Below are 20,164 nucleotides of genomic sequence, written 5' to 3'. Positions count from 1 at the left end.
CGCACATGAGCCAACGCGTGAGGTTTTCTTTGAAATGTTTCAATCGCTCCGTGGTCTCGAGCAATTAGGTCCTCCACTGACGTTACAGGTCTGCCATACGTATACACTCCATACTACCTCATAGAAAATAGTCGAGAGCGTTCAGATCTGGCGACCGTGCTGGCCACGGAACTGGTCTACCTGTGCCAGTCCATCGACTGGTACATGCGACTATGAAGTGATACCGCACATAGACGTCAAAGTGTGCTGTAGCTCTGTCGTGTAGCACCCACATGTCCACTCGAATATATAGTGGCACTACATCCAATACATCAGGCAAAATAACTCTAATAAATGCGAAGTACATCGGCCCTTTTAGTCTGTTTAGCAGTAGATATGGCCCAATGATACGGTCACCAATTTTCCCCGCCCAGATGTTAATACCAACCCTGTATTGGTGATCTTGGATTACTTGCACCGTTGTGGGCAGTCCCGTAACGCCTGGACTTTCTGCAGGTCGTATGGTTAGAGCAGCGTTCATGGACAACACACCACAAGTCACTTTTACCAGCGTGCAGTGCCTATGACACCTGCCGAGTGCTGATGGTTGGGTCCCCTTAGGACATTTTCAGCACCTCATCCTTCGAGCCGAGTCTAGACGACCCGCATCACGTACCAGAGGACAAACAGTTGATTGGGGGTAGGATCGCAAGTACTCAGCTCAAAGTGTTACTCTTTTACTGTACAATTAACAAGCCTCAGGCAGAAAATACTTACGTGCAACTTTCTGGATTCTCGGAGGTGTCTCTTCATGGCCGCAAACGTGGAAAGATGTGGGGTACATCTGTTTGGAAAAAGTTCCGCATACAATCTTGCAGCAGATCTTCCACTGCAGTCTGCTTTGATGTATGGAAACACCCTGTCGGTTATTTTCGCAGCTGTGTACTGGCACATGCCACACTGCTGTCAACAACGTAACTGCAGTGGCAGCCACATAAGATCCGCAGTAACATGCGCGCGAGGGCTATGTCAAGGAATGTAGAGCATGCGCGGGAATGTTATTAAGCTCAGGTCGTCCATCCGCAGTACACAGATGGCTACAGGGTCACTACCGTTCGTTATCAGACCTCGATCCTCTCCCGCTCCAAAGCTATGGGTATCTGGATATGGGTTCCTTCTTGAAAACCTATCAGTTTGCCTTCCCATAAAACATACTAAGCGTTGTTAGTGTTGTTTTTTTTTTTGGTACATCCTGTATATGTATATTGTTAAGTCATTAAGTAGTATGTCTGTTCAAGTGTTCCATTCCCCGTAGTAGTCCGCCCCCGGTAGCTGAGTGGTCAGCGTGACAGACTGTCAATCCAAAGGGCCCGGGTTCGATTCCCGGCTGGCTCGGAGATTTTCTCCTCTCAGGGACTGGGTGTTGTGTTGTCCTAATCATCATCATTTCATCCCCATCGACGCGCAGGTCGCCAAAGTGGCGTCAAATCGAAAGACCTGCACCAGGCGAACGGTCTACCCGACGGGAGGCCCTAGCCACACGACATTTCATTTCATTCCCCGTAGTTAGTCTAAATGAGCGTTTTATTCTGTAGAAAATCGTGCAATGTATAGTTTTCTTGCAGTTCACTTATCAAGTGAAAGAGCTAAAAATCTTCACTGTTGAAGTAGTCAGAGAGCTGGACCCAGCATATGCAGATGTGCTGTTGTGTAAGGTTTTTGTATCATGTAACAAGCATATGTGGGCAATATGTATATGCATATGGCCTCTAGGCAAGGCGCTGTGTGTTTCTTAATATTTTAGCGGTGACAAGCGCTTCTAGTGTGTTGAGTTTTATCCACTTGACATCTTGTGCATGAGCTTCAGTGTAAAATGAACATGTTTTACTACCAAAAAAGTGTTTAATGCCTGAAGATGACAGCCAAAACTATTGAAGCCATTTGTTTTGAATAAAAACAATTTTGTGCGATCTCGGCTTTTGAATGGTTTTTAGCAGTAGGATATTCTACAAATTTAGTGAAGCCCGTAATTGGTGTCTTCTGTGAAGGTGATCTTTGACAAAGGGACACGAAAGGACGGGTATATTTCACTATTACCACTTGATATGAGCTTAATTACCTGGATTTTGAACGTCATATGCAGAATGAGTGTCACACACTGCCTTTCATAAGATATGCATGAAGATAGTGTGCGCTGTTAACCATCTACACACTTTTCACATGCAAAATATGATTTATTGCCTTTTGCTTTCTGCTTTCTAACTCGCCTGGTAAACGTGCTTGAAAATGCAGTGCTGCGAAGTTCTTGGTAATTTCAGGATGCGAACCGCTGTTTGGTACATGAAAGCGTGTAGGCTCCGTAACGCCATGGTGTGTGCTATTGTGTTATAGATTTTTGCCCGTGAGCTTTATTGCAGGCGATTTCCAATTTATCGTTGAATAACACATTCAAAGTCAGCATCTTTCGGGGCGAATAGTTCCCCAGAAAATCTCTTCAGAGCCTATGAACTACATATGCCTCCTCAGACGGTAATCAAAAGACTTACCATTTGGGTAACTCGACGCTATTACAGTACGTGAACATAAATTATGCCAAAAATTATGTATTACGTTGGATGCAGATTATCTTGGTCAGTATAAGCCATAGATGCTCGTTTCGGTAGTAAATACGCGTCTCAGAAGACACAGTTTTAACTAGGCTCACTTTCATTTCTTTGTAATAGTTCGTATACCGAGGGTCAAGATTAGGTTATAGTGAGCTCGAATCGCGTCATCCTTATCTAAATGCGACAGTGGGATAGTGATCAACGTCACTGGTTGGATGTATACGCTGGAAGTCCATGATCTCTTCCCGTTGATCGTGGACTTTTAACGGGTGTGAAGAACTGTAGAGACCTCTGTGCACCCATGTGAGGCCAAAGTGAATCAGGCTGTCTACAAATACCGTGACATACAAGCCGTCGAAGTGGTGTAATACGGAAAGGCTTTCATATGGCTTTACGTTTCGAGTCCTTTTTAACGCTTTTTTGTAATCTTGATATTTCGGAAGTTCTTTGTAATCGGAACTGTCATATTTCAGAATGTTCCAATCTCAAAATGCAATCCTACCAAAATACCAGTGTTACTATTTTGCAGCCCTAGCTTTTACGACCGCTGACGACTGCGCCGTAGAGCGCCCCACAAACCAAACATAATCAGCATCATCACCAGTCAGTTCTTGGTGGGCTTTGTAAATCCCTGTTTAAGTTAAGACCTCTGCTTCACAAAACAGTATCCATAAATTTTGTCGATTTCTGAATCTACAGCTAATAATTAATCAACATAATTTCAATGCCTAACGTATTTGTGTGTGTTTTACATTAACGGAGCTTCATGCCAGTATTTGAAATGTGAGAGTCCAATGTTTTCCCATTTTGTTATTTTTAAGCTACGCGTGTCGTTATATAGACGTCGCACCCAAATTCCAATCAGTCGATGATTAGTTAACCAGCACTGTTGTTATGTATGTTGTTAGGCTGTCTATAGTGAGTATCTAACATGTAATGTTCATTAGTCAGCCCATTCGTAAACAAAGTCAGTATGCTTTGTTATAATTCTACTTCTAAATACGTACAACCACTTATAATCCATGCAGCTCACCGATCTGTGTTACGAAATTGATATTAATAAATACAAGTAAGATGACATCGAAACCAAATTTAGCGTCATGAAATGGGAAGAGAATGAAAAAGTAAGCTCTAAAGTGTTAAGTACATTTATTCAATAACTGTCCACCACATCAAGTAAGCTCAAGAGGAATATTAAAAAAGATATTCCACGAGACTTATGAGGCATCAAAAAGTCACTAATGCTAAAATCTGCGCGTGAAAAATCACAAAACACAATCGTTGACCTGTCCCGAAGCTCTGTGCACTCTTTTTGCAGACTAACGGCATGCAAAACTCACAGAAACATAGGAGCACTATGGAGAAAATGAGATTCATAACAGAAACGACTGATTAAGGTAAAAGAAAGCACAGGAAAAAGTTAGTCGAGACGAACGCAGAGCTCACGACGTCATGGAGTGGGCAGAAGAAGATTTGAAATATATTTAATACGCTGTAGATGTGTGAGGACAATGCTCAAGAATATACAGTACTGTCATCAAAATCAGCAAGGATGCATTTATATCGACAGTGTACGGAAGTATGTTGTCAGTGATGAGTACTTTAATATTTGAAAGACATGTTGGTAATCATATCTGGAAGTGTGCGAAATTGAGGCTATATGTCTTTACCACAACGAATGATTACTGACATGGAATTTCAAGTACGAATGCCCTGACTGTTGCAAGAGGAATTCAGCCTCAGGGCCGAAGTATTCGCCCCGAAGCAGTAAGCTTCCACTATTCCAAATTTGCACAAAAGCACTATAATGCACCGAGACTATATGGCAATGGAATGCCCACGTCACTGAGAGTGTAGTGAAAGGCCTCAAAGTTTTGCCATAATGTAAATTTTGTTTGGTTATTTTTAAAAAAAAAAATATACGCAAACTAGTGCCTTTGTTGTGGCTGAATTACTTATTACTGGCTTCCGTGTCACCTTTAGCGTATGTCAATATGGTAATAGAGTTTCATGATTCAAGTACTATTTACTGGATCCGACAGATTTGTCAGATGGTTACCTCAACGTTAAGCCAGATCCGTATTGACCACTGCAGGTAAGTGAAGTCTTAATTACATGTAATGGTCATACAGTAACGGCAAAATTCAAGTAATGTGAATGTAAATGACAATAACCATCAGAAGTAGAATATCTGTACTGTGATTACCAATAATAAAAGATTCAATTTAGTAATTATTGTCATTCATGAAACATATTGTCAAGAGTGTTAATTATTTAGATTGTAATGTTGAACCTCAAAGTAATTTCACTGAAAAGGTAATTTGAAATAGGAAGCTGAACATTGTGAATTTCCATGAGACACAATGAATAGTAGTAAGTTGGTATAAGCAACATCTCGATTGTGTTATACTGCTGGCCTGAGTGGCCTATGTGGTGCCATATTGTCTTTCGGCAAGGTCTAATAACGAAGTCTAAGGAAGAAAAATTATCACAAAATCAGAAAAATTTGCCAAGGATTTTTCGAGCTACATAAAACGATAGTAAATATTGCAGGATCTCTATCAGCGAGGATTCTGTTTCAAATAGCACCTGAGGATTGATAGGCATATAAAAATGACACGCTGATGAAGAGCGACCCGTAGAGAGAGAAAATGGTTAGCCCTCCTCCACTTGAGGCGAGAGTGGATGTTGTTGAAGAAAACACATCGACAGCAAGGCCGAAGGCCTGGAACTAGATGTAAAGTTGCAAAAAACATTAACATTGTCATAGCTGCATTTAATTTGGTAGTTCAGTGACGGATACCTTGGCCATACGCATCGTTAAATATCAAACAGTGCAATAATCACGACGTGGAACACAGCGGATAAGGCGCCGCCCGCAACGCGCGCCGCACCTCATTAGATGGTTCGAGCGGCAGTTACTAAGGCTACATCTACGATGACCCCTACTTCTCCCGATCCGACCCGATCCAGTCCGATGCAGATCCATTAGGTGACCCAATGTCGTTCGACGCCGTCCATTGTGAGTGCTTTTATTGTATCCGTATTTCCTCCGATCCGATTTAGAATGGTTATCTGCCCTGTGGTCGTTTTTGTGTTGGTTCCTGCTGGAGAAGAGCGTTCTCCTTAATAAGATACTTAGAAGAAGGCGTGGGTGCAACAGTTTAATGAAGATCTGCAGGAGAATTTTGTGGAATCTGCAAGCATTTACAAAATTGCCGAGATAAATTCAAGGGCTTTCATCGTATGACTATAGAAAGTTTGACCACATTTTTGAAGGCAAATTATTCTGACTGAGGAGAAATCATGTATGGGTTTCCCCACAGTTCAGTCTTACGTCCACTATTGTTCCACACCTGTGCAAACGATCTTCTGTTTAATATACAAGAAGTAGATTTACCACTGTAATCAGCCAAGGCACACATACAGAAACAGAAGTGATGGTAAGCAACGTTTTTAAAAGTATAACTGCCTGGTTTTCTGCGAATCGACTCACTCTCTATTTTAAAAAGACACAACATATTCAATTCTGCACATCTAGGCTTATTATATCAACACATGGTGAAGAAATAGCAAATAGGAGGAAACTTGAAAATTCTTAGGATTCCGTATGAATGAGAATTGAAAGTGGAAAAGTCACATTTTCGAGATCCTAAAACAATTTAGTTCAGCCACGTTTGTATTTAGAATCATCGCATATCTTTGGGAGACACAAATCAGGAAGTTGACATATTTTGCATATTTTCATTCAGCAACATCATACAGAACAACATTCATTGGTCGAAAACGTGCTGTAAGAATAATATGTAGTGCTCACCCACGATCATCTTGTAGACATCTGTTTAAGGAGTGGGGCATTCTGACTACTGCTTCACAATACGTTTACTCCCTCATGAAGTTCGCTGTAAATAAACCACTGTAGTTCAAAAGGAACAATGATGTATATAATTACAATACCAGAAGTAAAACGGCATTCATTACTACATTTCTGAAGGCTGTCTGTAGCACAAAAATGGTACACAATGCTGTAGTTATAATCTTTGTTAACTAACCCAGTGGTATAAAATGTCTTTCAAACAACAAAGCAAAAATTGAAAACAAACTGAAAAAGTTTCTCCTTGACATCGTTTTCTATTTCGTAGAATAATTTTTGTTGTTGTAATGTATAAAATGTGTTGGATAGCAATTGATAACTCACACCTGTATATCTAAATATATATATATACATATAAACATTCAGCATGTAGCCATACTTGCAAATTAATTTGCAATTTGAATGTAAAATTACTTTTTCCACATCATAATGATTTATCATGCAAATAATCCAGGAAATATTACACTAACTAACTAATTAACAAATAATATGACTGATTAGGGCAGGTTTAAGGGCCAAGCAACACAAGTGCTACTTGAGGTGCCAAACGGAAAGGTGCCCCAAAGGAGTCCAAGTGCAAAAGTTTTATATAGAGGGAAAAACAATTAGAAGCGAAAGCTGACATGGGTGAAAGTATACGACAATACTCGCAGAAACAAAAAAGGTTCGAGTAAACGAACCGTTTTGCAGGTTCATTGAGAATGTGTTGCTACAAGCTGCCACTGTGAAATAATGTACTAATAGTACAAACGCATTAGAAATTTAACTTTTCGCTCTAATTGGCTGCAAGTTTCGCTCTAGTGCTACCTCAACAATAAATACAATACTACTTCAGTGCGTTACTTGACACAATTTACTGTTAAAAAATGTATTCCACATGTCATACTCACATATGGAAGCAATACTGGACTCGTCTCTATTGTGAGCTGAAAAATCTTTAAAACATACCCAGATCGAATCATAACTGTTAACAGCATTCTACAATTCGCAGTTCCAGTTCCACAGCTATATCAGTGGGAGTTCTGTACACTTCACTTTTGAGAAAACCCATGCAGAAAAATCCAAAAGATTGAGGTCAGATGATCTTGGAGGCCAAAGGACAAGCTTTGTTTGACATATCCGTCTCGGACTGTGGTTGCATGTTAGATGCCATCTTATAACAGCAACAAAATATGCCTGTGCCCCATCACACATGTGCCACATTCTCCAATGTTGCATAGGGCAAGGCGGGCAAATAGATGAATTTTGAGACCAGTTAGACAGCTACTGAATCAGAAAGTTTACGTTTCAGATACAATTCTGCTAACTAGGACAACATCTTACACAGAAGTTAATGGCACTCATAAACACACATTTATAATCTGTTATATAGAGTATAAATCAGAGTACATACATATATATGATGTATACTTGTATGTCTGGTACCTCATCGCAAACCAGTGGATCAATTTCAATCAAATGTAGCACAGAAACAGCAGGAGTCACAAGTATCAGCGCTATGGGCTTATAATCTCTGGTTCCAATGGGGGTGGAGATACGAGTAAAAGCTTTTTCTCCAGCGTCTGTGGTATATGCTGCCCTGCAAGACAAGCGTGTTGTGTGGGAACAACATAGGCCTGCTAAATCAACATGGTTTGCAAGTGGCAAGAAATGCTTTTCCAGGCCCCAACATGTATGCTGCTCTACATTACAGGAGTGTTGTGTTGGCCTGATTTATTGACTTGCTTTTCTTGGCGTCCTATGTCTCAGGAGCAAATAAATGATTTTCAAGCACCTGGCATGTAGCCATACCTGCATGACAAGCATGTTGTGTGAGTAGTGTCCACCAGCTTTATTGTGATAAGCATAGCTGGAGACCAGTAGAATTGGACAGAGGAGGGGATGGACAGAGTGAGGGGAGGAGGAAATCGGCAGAGTGAGAGAGAGGAGGAGGAAGAGATGCATGATGCATGTAGAAGGCATAGAAGGGCAGTAGGCAGATGGTAGCAGGAGTAGAAGGGCAGTGGGCATGTGGAAAGGAAGGCAGAGATGGAAAGGAATGGGCAGAAGTATATGGATGGAGGCAGGGGAGGAAGGTATGGTCAGTGAGAGGAGATGGAGGAAATAGACAGAGGGGAGGAGGATATGAAGAAACAGAGAGAATGGGGAGACGGAGATAGATAGAGATGGTAAGATCAGTTAGACAGACGAAGGGAGGACGAGGCACTCACAGAGAGGGGAGGAGAAGATGTGTTCTAGATATGTCAAACCTACACAAAGGCAAAATCATTGGAAAAAGGTTAGTTATGTCCTAAATAACTTCTTACAGACCTGTGTTTATTGGAAGGTATTCGTTTCTCTTATCATATACTTTCACAGTGTCAGATGTCACTATTAACTGTGATCCATCTTATATGTATCAGGGCAACAATAATTGTTTTTGAAGATATCAGATATTACCATCAGTGAAAATGAATTGTTACTTCTCTTAATATTTAATAGTGGTATAAGATTTAGAAATTGATTTCTGTTACAGAGGAATGCCTATGCAGCTCTTACTTTAAAAGAAATAACAATTCACTCTACAGTAACTAGGCTATATTTTCACTCTGATATTGGTGTTATTAATAAAGGACTGTTAATAAGTAACTATGTATGAGCTAGAATAGTATCTGCCATCGTTTTGCGCTGTTGGGCTCTGATATCAGAATGGAAACAAACATGTCTGGTCGATAAACTCGTCGGTCTGACACTACACGTCATCAGACGTTGTTTGATAAGGTTTCCACTTCCTGTGTAGGCAGTTACATTTTAGTCTGGGTGTCTTTTTCTTCCTTCTGACATCAACGATCTTCGATCGACTTTGGATCGGACTGACAGAAATATGGCTCCAATGTAGATGTGTTCTCTTAAATCTTGGAAGTTGACGAGCACAGCTCTAAACGTACATTTCAACACAGCGGTACCTAGCAGCCTCTTCTGTGATACAATAAATACTTTTCCACTATGTGGCAGATACAGTGCCTCCCTTATTCCTTTTAATTACTGTTTCCATTGTCACTTAGCCTTAAAAGTACCCAGCATGAAACAGTACCAATGAGTTGAGGACCAAGATAGAAGTGATGTGATGGGTAATACTCATACATACATATGTGATATAAATTTTGACCAAAAGAAAATATTACACTAACATCAGATATTGAAACAAAATTACTCTCATTCATCAGTAATAGAGTTACATTATTCTGCAACTGTTGATTTGGATCACACTCAGTCACGACTAAAGTAAACACTTACTTTCATAATAAATTCAGAGTGTTTCACTCGTTTTGTCCACTTGCACACAGGGTATTTAAAAAAAATGGAACATATTCCAACATAATGTAGTATTGATCGAAACTAGAAGAAAATTTCCATAATGATAGGTCAAGAAACCAATACCTGTTGAGATATGGACCAATCTGTCGTCTCACTCCCAACTGTCTGACACATCCTTCAGCATTTACTTGCAGCGAATCGTGCACTTTTTCAAATACTCATGGCTTCGTTTGGACTGCGTCATATTCATTGATCACATGCTCCTGAATCACACACACGTTGTTGAAGGGTTGAGCGTACTACGATGCCTTTAACTGTGCCTGTAGTCAGAAATCCAGTCCAGTGGATGGAGAGGCCTTGGCATAGAACCTCTTTGACCATTCAGTCACCCATGAGAAACTGGTGTGACCTAATGTCGCAAACTGTAGTAAACAGGGAGATGCCCCATCGTTTACAAGTGATGGCATTGTCATTTACTACAATACGCACATGTGGTAAGATGCCAATCCTCGTCACTCACAGAGGTGAGTCCATCAGAATCACTTCAATATCAATCTATGGAAAGGAATTGTCGATGACAGATTCATAGGGCCACACGTGTTATCGAAGAGATCAACAGGTGCACCACCGATATTACCTGCGCTATTGGAGAGTAGAAAGACGAAAATTGTGGATTATGGACGATGGGGCGCCACTCCATTTTGTACAGATCGTGTGACAGTACATCACAGCAACGTTTGATGGGCAGCAGGCTGCTCAAAGAGGTTCGATAGAGTGGCCTCCCACTTCACTAGATCTGAGTCCGCTGAATTTCTGGCTATGGAGACATTTAAAGGCACCTGTGTATGCCCAATCGATCAGCAGTGTGTATACATTATAGGAGCATGTGATGCAAACTGAATGGAGCTAGGTGTTTTTGAAATAGTACATGATTCAATGTGATTGACTGCTGAAGGATGTGTCAGGACATATGGTTGCCAGATGGCTACAGCATCTACTTCTATGTAACGGACAGGTGGGAGTGGGAGAGGGGCTGGCCCATATCGCAACAGGTGTTGGTTTCTGGGCATATGATTATGGAAACTTTTTTTTAGTTCTGATTATAGCACTTCCTGTAATAATATGTGACACTTTTCTTTTCAAGCACTTTGTACATGGTAACTTTCTCTTTCTTTAGACAATCTCTATAAGCTATAGGCAAGGTTAGGAACATGTATCACACTTTTATGACTGAATAAGAAGCCAAGAATCAACTTTGTGTGGTGCTGTAGACCATTCACGAATAATACAGCATGAGCTAGTTAACATGGTGAGATACGTTGTGACAACTTTTCAAGTCCAGGTGCAGCAGCAGACGAAAGCGTAAATGAGTCTCACCACAATGAACTGGAACAACGACATCTAATCACTTGCTGCGGCTAGGGAGAGTACCGAGAGGCAATCTGTATGCAGTTAGAAGTGCGTCACGATCTAGATATCCACCACAGTCCAACTGCAAAACAAGCTGCCATCACTTTTCGTGATTGGGCAGTATCGTCTGCATAAATAAGCAGGAGGTGGTGTAAGGTGGCGACACGGAGCTGCAGTACAGCAAATAGTAGTCACGTGTCGTGCCTGGGCAGGATGGTGACGCGAAGCCCGTGAGCAGCAGTGAGTGTGTGGTGGTGGGGGCTGAGCACCACCGGCAGCACTGAGTGTGGGCATGGCCGCAGCTCGAACCGGCGCACCACACCCGCCACCGCAACTTTCACCAGCGACAGCGCGAACCGCATCCCTGCAACACACATACAGGTACGCTGCCTTATTTGGAGAACACAGGAAGTTACCTTAGGCTATTAGACCAATTTAAATGGGAACGTCGCATCCTCTACACGCAGAAGAAATAACGGGTGATCAAAAAGTCAGTATAAATTTGGAAACTGAATAATGTAGATAGAGAGGTACAAATTGACACACATGCTTGGAATGACATGGGGTTTTATTAGAACAAAAAAAAATACAAAAGTTCAAAAAATGTCCGACAGATGGCGCTTCATCTGATCAGAATAGAAATAATTGGCATAACAAAGTAAGACAAAGCAAAGACGATGTTCTTTACAGGAAATGCTCAATATGTCCACCATCACTCCTCAACAATAGCTGTAGTCGAGGAATAATGTTGTGAACAGCACTGTAAAGCATGTCCGGAGTTGTGGTGAGGCATTGGCGTCGGATGTTGTCTTTCAGCATCCCTAGAGATGTTGGTCGATCACGATACACTTGCAACTTCAGGTAACCCAAAGCCAATAATCGCACGGACTGAGGTCTGGGGACCTGGGAGGCCAAGCATGACGAAAGTGGCGGCTGAGCACACGATCATCACCAAACGACAGGCGCAAGAGATCTTCCACGCGTCTAGCAATATGGGGTGGAGCGCCATCCTGCATAAACATCGTACCTTCCAGCATGTGTTTATCAGCCAGGCTGGGGATGATGCGATTCTGTAACATATCGGCGTACCTCTCACCCATCACGGTAGCAGTTACAAAACCAGAATCACGCATTTCCTCGAAGAAAAAAGGCCCGATAACGGTAGATGTGGTAAATCCAACCCATACCGTGACTTTCTCGTCATGCAATGGAGTTTCCACGACAGTTCTAGGATTTTCGGTAGCCCAAATTCTGCAGTTGTGGGCGTTGACAGACCCTCGAAGCGTAAAATGAGCTTCGTCGGTCCACAACACGTTACTCAACCAATCGTTATCTTCCGCCATCTTTTGAAACGCCCACACCCCAAATGCCCTCCGATTCACTAAATCGCCAGGTAACAGTTCATGATTCCGATGGATTTTGTACAGATAGCATCGGAGAGTACGCCTAAGTGCCAACCAAACAGTAGTGCGACTCCACGAGCGCTGACTTCCCCGTGCATAGACGAACCCGCTACAGTCTCCATTTCTTCCTGAACTGTCTCAGCAGCATTACGCCTTGTGCTCGGTCAGCCACTACGGGGGCTATCGTCTAAACAACCCGTGGTTTCGAACTTCGAAATCATTCTCGCCATAGCTGCATTTGTCAACGGACCTTTACCCGTTCGAATCCTCTTCCTATGGCGATAGGATCGTAACGCTGAACTAGCACACTCCCCATTCTGATAATACAGCTTCACTAAAAGCGCCTTTTCAGGTAACGTCAACATGCTGCGACTGCTGGTGCATCTGATTCTCTCTCTCTCATTACAGCTCCTTTTATACACGATTGTCATGCGCAGTCACTGACGTTTTGCTGTCCAGCGCTATCTGTCGGACATTTTGTGAACTTTGTTTTTTTTTTTGTTCTAATAAAACCCCATGTCATTTCAAGCATGTGTGTCAATTGTTACATCTCTATCTACATTATTCCGTGGTTTATTAAGTTTTCAAATTTATACTGACTTTTTGATAAATCGGTACAATAGCTGTTCCCTGAGTGCCTAATGTATCCACTACTGTCCTCGCTCTATGTTAATGATCCATTGTTTTGCCTGAAACAGAGACAAAAATAGTTCTTCTTTTCCACATAATACAACTGGTCTCTATAAACGAGTTTGTTATGAGAAAAACGTGTAACAAAAGACTTGTACTGCCAGAACTATAACGTTTTTTATTTGGTTAGTGTAACAACAACAGATGGCAAACGGAACATAAACACTTCTTGGGCGTACAATATCTATAAAAACTTGTACTGGAAAATTATATGTGTTTAAAACGGGGTAGTGATGCGTAAAACATGACTTCAAGCTAGTGAAGGTCAGCCTTCCTACTTAATACCATCTCTCGCCTCCAAGTTCGTGAACGCCAGGAACCCGATCAACCCAGTAGAAGGTTGGGTACCCAACTCCAATGGGAAACAGGATCAGAGAAGAACAGGGCTTCGACTATGAACTGACAGCCCGTACCCAGGAAGAGGTCCTATTATGAAAGCTCAAGAAAATGCAGCTGGACCGACCCTAAGGCAAAGACATGGCACAGCAACATGGGACATAACAATTTGGTCATGGGATTTACAGACATTACATAGAATTTGAGCCCTTGGAAGTCTGATTGGTACAGTTAAACCATACAAGCTGGATACCATGGCCTCGCAAGAGGTAAGATGGAATAGACAGGGTAGCTTCCAAAAACAACAGTGTACTATGTACTGCAGCGGCCACAATAGAGAACACATATTTTGAGCGAGATCTATAGTCAATCAAAGCACTGAACAACTAGTAATAGGATTGAAAGCATTGTCCAAGTATAGTATGTATGTGAAGAAAGGGGGAACTCTTTAACTGTAGTCTCCTAAATGCGCATGCCCATACTGAAGAGAAGACAGCAGAAGAGGAACTGGAGCAAGCTTATGACAGTATCCAAAAAATGATATCAAAATGATAATAGAAGATATTAATGATGAGGAGGGGCAGGGGCAGGTCTTCTCCTCTACCACTGGTAAATAAAGCCTCCATAAAGAGATTGATAACAATGGACTCTACCCGATAAATTTTGCTGCTTCACTTAACGTGACAGCTTCTAAGACGTGTTTCCCACATACGAATACACATGTAATGACCTACGTGTCACCAACAATAATACGAGGAACCAAATTCATCGTATATTAGTGGGTGTCAGGAATGGCTCTGATGTACTAGATTGCCACAGTTTCAGAGGTTCTAATATGAATTCTGATCATTACCTCCTCACAGAAAAATTACAGGGAAGATTTCGAACGCACATAAAGTTAAAGGAGAAAGACAAAATAAGTTTAACATCTTAGAACTTAAAGACCCATGGAAGGCTGAACACCTAGCTATTAATTTGGAAAATAGATTCACGGGAATCATACAGAACAATTCTCATAACGTAAATGAGCAACGGAATAACATCAGAAATGAAATACAGGCTGCTGCAGAGGAATTGATTGGTATGGAACAAGAGACCATAATAAATGAATGGTATGGTGAATAAGAGTGTGAGGAGGCAAAAGAACATAGAATGAAGCATATAAAAAGATGCAGGCTAGAAGAACAAGAATGATGGTGAATGACTATAGAGAAAAAGGCATGCAGAAAAGCGGATTCTGAAAGCAAAGAAGGAAAGCTTTTTCGGAAGACAGTTGAAGGACACTGAATCACTGAATAACGCTAATGAAAGCAGGAAATTCTACAGGCTGGCCAATAATCTTAGAAAGGAATTTCAACTAAAACAGTACAATGTAGAGAAAAGGATGGTAAACTAATAGCATCACAGGAAGAAATACTTCAAGAGTTATTATACTCAGAAAATGCTGAAGCAAGGAAACTAACTGAAAACCAAAAAGTGGCAGAAGAGGAAAATGGGATGCTCTCGATGCAAGAGATTCGGTTAGCTATAAAGAAAGTAGACAACAATATGTCACCTGGCAATGACAACCTGCCAACTGAGCTTATTAAGTGTGGTGGAGAACATCTAGTTAGATCCATGTGCGCCCTCAGCTCGATTATATGGAAGCAAAAAGTCATCCCACATGATTGGAATACTGGATTAAATTTTTGCTATACATAAGAAAGGGGCATCCTGAAACGTAAAAGCTATAGGAGAGTTACATTATTGAACACGGCATGTAAAATATTCTTTCCCTGCTTTGAACCCGTGTAAAAACTTTTGCAGAATACGCAGTTGGGAGATATTGCCTTAGATCTGGCAAATCAACTATTGGCCAAATATTAACCCTGAAGGAGATATCGGAAAAAACAAAGGCATACAATATAAAAAACATCATATATTTGTTGATTTTAAAGCAGCGTGTGACACCACAAAAAGGTATAATGTTATTTAAGCCGTAAACGAGTTGGCCATACCATAACATCCATACGCTTTGTAAGCGTTGCTATGAAGAAAGTAGTAAGTAATGTACGGATACAAGGAAACTTAACATCAGGTTTTGAAACTGACTGGTCTGAGGCAAGGGGATGCACTCTCATGTATGCCTTTTATCGTAGCAATAGCCGAGATAATAAAGACAGCTCAAATCAACATAACGGGCACAATATACGATAGGATGGTGCACTTTCTGGCCTGTGCAGATGATGTCAATATTGTTGCAAGACCAGTACTAGCTGCCAAAGAAACACATAGGGCTCTGGTGACAACAGCAATAGATATAGGACTGGAAGTTGAACATCAATAAAACCAAATACATGCGAATAATAGGACCAGAACTAAATACAGTGTCACAAATTGACCAGGCATAAATACAATCTGTTAGTGAATTTGTCTCTCTGGAAACTGTGGTAACATCACAGAATGTTGTTAGTATGTAAATAAAGTGTTCATCCACCTAGTTAGTAAATGCTGTTATGGGCTGGCCCCACAACTTAAGTACAGAAATCTGCCCAGAAAAACAAATTGTCAGCTGCATAAAACCTTAATACGTCCAGTGTTAACATATGGGTCAAAAACACGGACACTGACACGACAGTGTGAAGAGCTAACAGAATGTTTTGAACGAAAGGTATCACGCAAAGTATATGGAGAGACTAATAAAGATGGAGCATGCAGTAGAAGATATAACGTCGAACTGTACAGATTATATAAAGAGCTTGAAATAACGAAGTTTATTAAAATAAACCGCCTGAAGTGGGTCGATCACGTTTTTCGCATGGAACATGAGAACCCAATAAAAATAGCACAGCTGCAAAACCCAGTCGCACGAGAAAGCAGGGAAGACCAAGACTTGGATGACATACAAGAAGATTTAAAAATTATTCATGTCAGAGGGTGATACCCAAGACACTGGACAGGAACGAATAGAATGATGTACTAGAGCAGGCCAAGACCCATCAAGGCTTGTAAAGCCCGGGAGAAGAAAGTAAACAATACAAGAGATCTGCTAAACGTTTGTATTCAACTGAAGAGAAATTCCAACTTTGCAAGACGGCATTTCTTTCTTTTTTTAGATCTGTTATTGCCCAGACATGTTCCAACACTTTACGTGCTATCTTCATAGGAATTTACTTACGTTTATTTTCTTTCTGAAAATTTTTTATAACATGTAAATCTCTTGCGTAGGTTATATGAGCTTTTCAACTAACAGCTACTTACAAAGAAGTGATAATTAGGCGACCAGTATTTTTCGTTAGTTTATATTTAAAGTTAATGAGTTGTACACTTACACTATGCTGAAAGATTTACGTCTATGATACTAACTCGAAAACAGTATGGTTATATATTTGATCTCACACTTTATATGACCTTATTAGTTGTGTGTGCTGGTAGTTTTATCTCTACCATTCATTCTACAGCTTGTCGTCTGAAAACGACGAAGCGTTTTCTACATTGTTTTCTGTTTATCGTCCATTTCCGACTGAGAATCGCTGTGAGTCACGTTACTTAGCGTGTTACTTGAGGTTGTCATTATTTCACTGTTTATGAGGAGTTACAACAGTTTTTTTTACTGTTTTTTTTTTCTGTTACACAGGGATTTCATATAATTTATCAGCAAAGAAGAAAGTTTCTACGGCCTTTTCACGTCGTGTTATAGCTACGTGATGATCATTTGTTTCGTTTACTGTTAGCGTGAAAAAGGATGTTTGTTTCGGCATTATTGTTTACCAAGTGTTGACCTTCCTTATGTACCTTCACGATGAGTATTTTGTCCACATTCCCATCTTCCAAGAGGACAACACCCTTGTTTATAGGGCTGCAAGCACGCATTCCTGATTCAACGAACACTCGTGGCTGAGCACCAACGTCGGTCAAAAGGCAAGACATGAAAGGTCCTGTGATCACGGTTAAAAGTAAAATTTGTTTAAAATGTCTCTGCAGTGCACTAACATTAATTGCAAGTCAACTAACTGTCGTCAGCCAACCGTACATTTGACCACAGTTAACGCTGCATACTGGAATGGAAGACGCCCTAGAGAAGCCAAGATGTTAGAAATTTGAATTTGTATTCTGCCACTTACGTACATAAGTTCTCTAGACCATTGCAGGTGAAAGTGACGTCATTGTCACATGCTCTCTCTTTCATCAACAAGCAGAAGTGTTCTTATACCTTGTTATTAGTCCCGTTCGTGAAATGGGTAATAAATGACGAATACCAAATTTTTCGAAGTAGAAGATGAGTATACGCCTTGAATTGGTCAGTGCGGATGCATCAGTTCTTGAAAACAAAAAACTGATAGATGCAGTATAGCACAAGAAACATACAGTGTCTCGTTTTGGTCATTAGGTTCTTCGTTTTTTACCTTTCGGTTCGAATTACTACATAATTAAATATAAAAGTCATCAAATATATGCTAATTAACACATTTCATTGTCATTTTCATGCAAAAATGGACGTCTCCTTATTTCTAACTACATATTGCATACAAAAATTCAGTTTCCAGTTCAAACAAAAATGGTTAATTAGCGATCTTTTACAAAATTTTATTAATCAAGATTGTATAATTAAAAAACTAAAAATTAATTTTTTCTATCCTTTTTTATTTTAGGCTTCAGGTAAATGCTTTGTTAATGCTTTGTTTAAAAACTTGAAACCAACTGGAATCGGATCCCCCCCCCCCCCTCCTCATGCAGCAAGTAAGCAAGCGCACTACCACAGATTCACACAGCTTACCAGCTTACTGAAAAAATCGGCTACCTTATTTTAGCATCTTAAACATGGTCGGAAAACTTAGCAGCTGATTTTCTAGGGCATTTTTGGGAATTGCATCGAACTGGTTTGGGGGAGATATACTCGTATTTGAGTTTTGAGCTTTATGTACCATAAATTTAAAAAAATACGAAACTCTGATTGACATGTGGTTCCTCTATTAGAGAAAATAGTCAATGTGGGCATCTGTGGAGGCACAATTTAATTCTAGTCCAGGAAGGTTGATTCACAAATTAATAAACTTTTTGGGTACATCTTACGGACAGGGTACAGTACGCAATGCCTTGAGTCTGTCTCAATGCACTGTTACATGTTGCCATCTTCATACCATACGCCTATAAAAACATGCTCATCTCGCGAAAATTGGGTATGAGTCAGGGTCAAATTTAACCATGGTCAACTCCCTCGTTTAACTTTCCTTGAAGTCGATACACCGGAGGTTTGCACTGAACTAGGTGAAATGCCAACTTAAACACGGTTAATTTTTAATTGAGGTTAGTGCACTCAGCTGTCAGGCTTGACTGGTTCATTAAATTACCTGGCACTATTTGCAGCAGCAGGTGAAATGTAGCAATGAAAAATCCCAAAACGTGGTAGCTCTATAGCTTTTATCGTTCTTTTTCGATATTTATTTGATTTTAGCCTTTCAGCTGAAGAAACTTATGAACTCTCATTTCTTCATCGAATTTACGTCTTTATGAAGGCTAGAAGACATCAGGGAATAATTTCCATGGTACTAGAAGAAGCTTAGAGGGTAACAACTGTAGAGGAAGCCAGAGATGGCAATACATCCATAAAATAACTGAGTACCTAGAGTGTAAGTGCAACTCTGAAGTGAAAAGGTTGACGCAGTATACTATCTCCCAAATTTTACTGGCAATTTTCCTCGGGAAAGCCCACAAAAAATTTATTGAAACAATAGCTAATAAATTTATCCACACAAGTCAGACAATAGAAAGCTAGTAGATCAATCGGTGATCACCGCAGGCCAGGTATAAGAAGTTGTAACTCATTGTGGAGACTTAGAATCTTGCATAGACCGTGTGCTGCATGTCTTACAGAAGATTAATAAAATAAAGAGCGAAAGCATTCCAGCTACCTCGTGGATTTGGCTTTTATTATTAGCTCCACAACATTCCAATGTATTATTATGTCATTTCACACAAAAACTCTATACATCTTCTAAGTAATTCCGCATTCACTATTCGAAATAATAGCTGCTAGAATTATTCTTCCATATACAGTCCTTTTATGATAACATAAACAGTCTCTTTTTCTACACCAAGCAATAAAAGCTAGTGCATGGGGTGTATAACACAATTGCATCACATTCACTTAGTGTCTTTGGTTTGTACAGTACAATACTTCGAGTGCCATGAACTGTAGACGTTTTCGTTTCTCATACTTAACTCCGATATTCCACTAATTCAAAAGTGTGAAGAATGAGAGGAATTTGTTGCAATTCATATCAAACAAGTCATAAGAAAGAAAAAAAAACGGTGCGAGCGTTGTTAACACAATATTACCGTGTTATAAGATGAGGTAACACATTTTTTGTCAGGTGTATTTTTTTCATGTTTTCTATATACAGGGTGTTCCAAAACGAATGGCCTGATTTCAAAACTCCGTATTTATTGATAGAAACATACTACAAACATGGGATGTATTGTAAAATACTCACAAAATCTTTGTTTTAGTTATGCTATTATACACTGAACCGCCAACGAAACTGGTATAGACAAGTGTATTCAAATACAAAGGTATGTAACCAGGCAGA

General features: G+C 40.3%; 1 protein-coding gene across 1 annotated transcript in view; it reads right to left on the bottom strand.

The window, feature by feature from the left end:
• Window positions 1-6,246: 6,246 nt before the first annotated feature.
• LOC124620120 (probable cytochrome P450 6a13) overlaps window positions 6,247-20,164 on the bottom strand; it is a 72,209-nt gene continuing 58,291 nt past the window's right edge. The window contains exon 9 of the mRNA XM_047146791.1: window positions 6,247-11,530. Coding sequence (XP_047002747.1) covers window positions 11,358-11,530 — 173 coding nt within the window. The 3' untranslated portion in view covers window positions 6,247-11,357. The remainder of the gene's footprint in view (window positions 11,531-20,164) is intronic.

This window comes from Schistocerca americana, chromosome 6, assembly GCF_021461395.2.
Source record: "Schistocerca americana isolate TAMUIC-IGC-003095 chromosome 6, iqSchAmer2.1, whole genome shotgun sequence".
Classification (NCBI taxonomy): Eukaryota; Metazoa; Arthropoda; class Insecta; order Orthoptera; family Acrididae; genus Schistocerca; species Schistocerca americana.
This window is presented reverse-complemented; position numbering and strand designations above follow the sequence as displayed.